The sequence below is a fragment of the Phoenix dactylifera genome, unplaced genomic scaffold (genome assembly GCF_009389715.1).
Source record: "Phoenix dactylifera cultivar Barhee BC4 unplaced genomic scaffold, palm_55x_up_171113_PBpolish2nd_filt_p 000352F, whole genome shotgun sequence".
In the NCBI taxonomy this organism is placed as follows: Eukaryota; Viridiplantae; Streptophyta; class Magnoliopsida; order Arecales; family Arecaceae; genus Phoenix; species Phoenix dactylifera.
Genome location: NW_024067810.1, coordinates 337,992 through 342,423, shown reverse-complemented (window position 1 = coordinate 342,423; position 4,432 = coordinate 337,992). Strand labels below are relative to the sequence as shown.

Here is a 4,432-nt window from a genome sequence, read left to right as displayed (position 1 = left end):
ACTTTAGAGGATTCGTGAGTTGCCTCAAAACCTATCAAATTGGATAGAGAGGTTAAAAAAAAGCAAATAAACCTGGAGACTGCAAAAGAGATTCTTAGCTGAGATGAAGTTTCCAGTCTACAATCTTGGATTTCCTCAGCAGAAGAGGAAGAAGGCATAAGACCCATGGTACCAAGCACATCAGTAACTTCCTTCTCCAATGCAAGCAGAGCTTGAATAAATGACTGCTGCTTCTTCTTCACCTACACAAGTACGGAATCAGATTACAAGAGCAATTTTAGCCTATGAGTAGCAGAGAACTGGACATTCTTGGGCACAACCACTCTAATTTAGATAATGTAACAATAATACCTCTGCATAAAGATAGATGAGAAGAACAATACCTTCAAGTACTCCTTCAAGGTACTGTTTATGGCCTTTTAACAGTTCCATCGGATCATCCAAAACGACAGTGGGTGTGCAAGTCACCTGACATCGAAGCCAAGAAGTTGGCCATTCTAGAGGACTTGGATTAAAGAGAGCGAGTTGCCTAGAGCATTCCGAAATTTATTATATTTTGATTCTTTAAATGTATTCATATTAGATGGTATAAGTATAGTTCATCTGCTGTAGCAAATAAAAAAGAAAAAGTTAGATATAAATCAATGGTTGTCTGAGAATATATAACCTAACCAATACATTAAGGGTGCTTTACATAGCTTTGATGATATTATACTATATTAATTAATATAATATCTTCATTAAATTTAAAAGAAGATTTGAATTAGAATAATATTTAACTAAATAAATTTTTATGAAGAATCCGATAACAGTCATTATTCTCATTATACCCAGAATCTTGAAGTGGGAGGTGTTAGATTTAATGAAATCTAACATCAAACTAGAGAGATTAATAAATATTTATTTATCTCGGTGAAGACACTCGAGCAAACATTGTAGGGAAACTTAATATTATAATAAGAACAATCTTTAAAAATATTATTTTGATAAAATGGCGTATGTTTTTAATTTAAACGTTGGAAGCATGGTCGAGTGCGGAAGAGAACTAACGGCCTCCGGATGCTCGCGTCCCAGCGACGGAGGAGAAGAAGAATAATCCCCTCCAACGGTCAGCACCGCCGTCTCACGTTCTCCGCCTCCACTCCCCGGCCTTCCTCTGCAACCACCGGCGACGCCTCCTCATGGACCCGCGCGATCCGGTCCTCGGTGGAGCTCGGCCGCTTCTGCCACGCCGTAGCCCTCTACGCCCGCATGCAGCGCACCGGCCACCGCCCCGACCCCTTTGCCGCCTCCGCAGCTCTCAAGGCCTGCGCCCGCCTCCCCTCCCGCCCCCTCGCCACCGCCATCCACGCCCAGCTGCACAAGCTCGGCCTCCGCTCCCACGTTTACCCCGAGACCGCCCTCGCCAACTTCTACTCTAAGCTCGACGGCCCCGACGCCGCCAGGAGGGTGTTCGACGAAATGCCCGTGAAGAATGTCGTCTCCTGGAACTCCATCCTCTCCTCCCGCATAAGAGCCGGAGAGTTGGGAGCCGCCCAGAGGGTCTTCGATGAGATGCCAGTGAGGGACGTGGTTTCCTGGAACTCGATGGTCTCCGGGTACGCCAAGGCTGGGGACATGGACCGCGCTGCTGCTCTTTTCCATTGCATGCCCGAGAAGGACCCTGCCTCTTGGAACGGGATGATAAGCGGGTATATAAATCGCGGGAATATGGCAATGGCGAGAGAACTGTTCGATGAAATGCCCGTGAGAAGCAATGTTTCCTGGATCACGATGATTTCTGGTTATACGCGGAGCGGGGATGTTGAATCTGCAAGGGAGCTATTTGACAAGATGGAAAGGAGGGATCTTTATGTGTGGAATGCGATGATCGCTTGTTATGCACAGAACGGATGCCCCAGAGAGGCGCTTCAGTTGTTCAACAGGATGCGGAAGCCTGATGTGGGCGTGCAGCCTGATGAGATGACCTTTTCTAGTGTCATATCGGCTTGCTCGCAGTTAGGGGACTTGAAATTTGGGTTGTGGGTTGAAGAATATATGTCTTCTATTGGGATCGAATTGGATGATCATTTGAGTACTGCTCTTATAGATTTGTACTCAAAGTGTGGAGGAATGGACAGGGCTTTTGTGCTTTTTGATGGGTTGAAAAAGAGAGATATAGTGTCTTATAGTGCAATGATCTTGGGATGTGGCATAAATGGGAGGTCTTCGGATGCAATTAGTTTGTTTAAAGAGATGTTGGATGCAAAAATAACACCAAATGCTGTAACCTTTGTTGGGCTTCTGACAGCATATAGTCATGCTGGTTTGGTGGAGGAAGGGCGCAGATGCTTTGCTTCAATGTGGACCAAGCATAAGATTCCACCCTCGGCCGATCACTATGCAGTTATGGTAGATCTTCTTGGTCGGAGTGGAAGGTTGGAAGAAGCATATCAGCTGATTAGGAAGATGCCGATGCGTCCCCATGTTGGTGTATGGGGAGCCTTGCTTCTTGCTTGCAGGTTGCATGGCAATGTAGAGCTTGGGGAGCTTGCTGCTCGGAATTGCTTTGAGTTGGAGCCTGAAGCAAGTGGGTATTATGTCCTCCTGGCTAACGTCTATGCTGAAGCTGGAAAATGGGACAAGGCGAAGAGACTAAGGAAGATGATGGTGGAAAAGGGGTTAACTAAGATCCCAGGGTTTAGCTTGGTGCAATCCACATGAAGACCCTTCTGTTCGAACACAGTAGGATCGCTGTTATGCTGCGATTCAGAGTTAAAAAATGCTTGATGTTGATGCATTATACTGTGATTTGTAAAGCCAATGACATTTCATTGGAGTAAGGCTGGCATGGTTAAGGTATGGAATCCATGAACAGCAGGTTCAACTAAGTGCTAGCATTTAGCTACATCAAACACTTCTCAGGTATTCCTTGCTTGAAATCTAGATTTTCATGGCTGATTACCACTTTAATGGAGGAATTGCATGTCTTGGCTGAGTATATGAAATGCATGAATTGCTCCTTGAGTTGATTTAGCACCGTCAAATTGTGGGATTGTGAAGAGAAACATTCACTGGCTTCTTATATGGGTATTATAATGTTGGCTGCCTTCACCGAATAGCTTTGGTGTCTTTTAACTCCGCATTGTGATCTCACATTGCCATTGACAGGGGATACTTCACAAATTGATTGGAGGAGTACTTGGAGCATACAATTGAGAATGTTGGGAACAGGAACCTTTGGGTCCTTTGATCGTACAATTGTGGGCACTGTTTTTGTCATACATTCATCTTGACATGATTTTTTCGACACCAGAAAGCTGTTTGAATTGTTAGGTATGTTATATCTGAGTATTAACTCGGATGATTTTGAGCTTTGTTTTCCATTGTTTCCAAGACTTTAATATCTTAAACCTGCGTATGAGTTCAATGAAGCTGTTCTTAGCCCAATCCCAACAGGACATTTGGGAGACTGTTTTCTTGGTTAGTTAAGTGTAATATCTTACTTGTAAATAACTTCATGCATCTTGCGCCATATGTAATAGCTAATATTATCACTGACGAAAAGGAGCTCCAGTTTGTGAGATTAATTGTTGTTACATATAGGCGCCTGATTTGCCAACTCTTTGAAAATGCCAAAGAGAAGTGGAAAGTTACAATTAATGAACCTTGAATTTTAAATCTCAACCCGACCCGTATTTGACTTGTCATAAGCAGGTTTGGGTTTGGGTTAAACGGGTTCGGATCATGAAGAGGTCGACCCATTTAACCGATTTAATATTCAGGTTGGGTTTGAGTTTCAAATATATGATCTGTTTAACCCATTTAATGCATTTAATATTAGGTTTGGGTTGGGTTAGATATCCCGCTTAATCCATTAAATCCATTTAAAACTTATTTAACCTGTTTAACCTATTTCTGTCCTATTTAACTCGACCCACTCAACATGTTTAACCCATTTAAATCCATTTGACCTGTTAAAAATCCACTCAACTTATTTAATAAATTGGTCGGGTTTAGATTGGAATTTCTGATCTATTTAATAAACAAGTCTGTTCGAATTGACGAATTTTTAATCTAACCCGCAACCAACTTGATCCATATCCGACTCGACCTGATTGCCACCCCTACCCCTGCCCCCTAATTGTTGGTATACATTGAGAAACCAATTACTACGGCTATCTAAATCACTAAAGCATTGGAACTTCTGCTTTCTTGGTAGTTCTCAAAGACCAATTGCCACTTATGCTTGATTTTTTTGCGAGAAAAGTGTCCCTGAAACTCTCTTCTTGTCAAGTGAGATCATGTTATAACTAGATAGCAGTATGTGATACAGCTTTGTACTACAGGCACGATATGCGTTTCATTTTCATTAAGCAGTCAATCATTTATATTTTTCATTTATGTACCATCAATCTAAAATATGATTGTGAAATTACTGTTAAGCCTCTCT

General features: G+C 42.5%; 1 protein-coding gene across 1 annotated transcript; it reads left to right on the top strand.

The window, feature by feature from the left end:
- The first annotated feature begins 856 nt into the window (after positions 1 to 856).
- LOC103717401 (pentatricopeptide repeat-containing protein At4g22760) lies at positions 857 to 3,533 on the top strand. Its single transcript, XM_008805774.4, has one exon. It carries the CDS (start codon positions 1,060 to 1,062, stop codon positions 2,701 to 2,703), a length of 1,644 nt encoding a protein of 547 aa, XP_008803996.2. The 5' UTR covers positions 857 to 1,059; the 3' UTR covers positions 2,704 to 3,533.
- Positions 3,534 to 4,432: the final 899 nt, after the last annotated feature.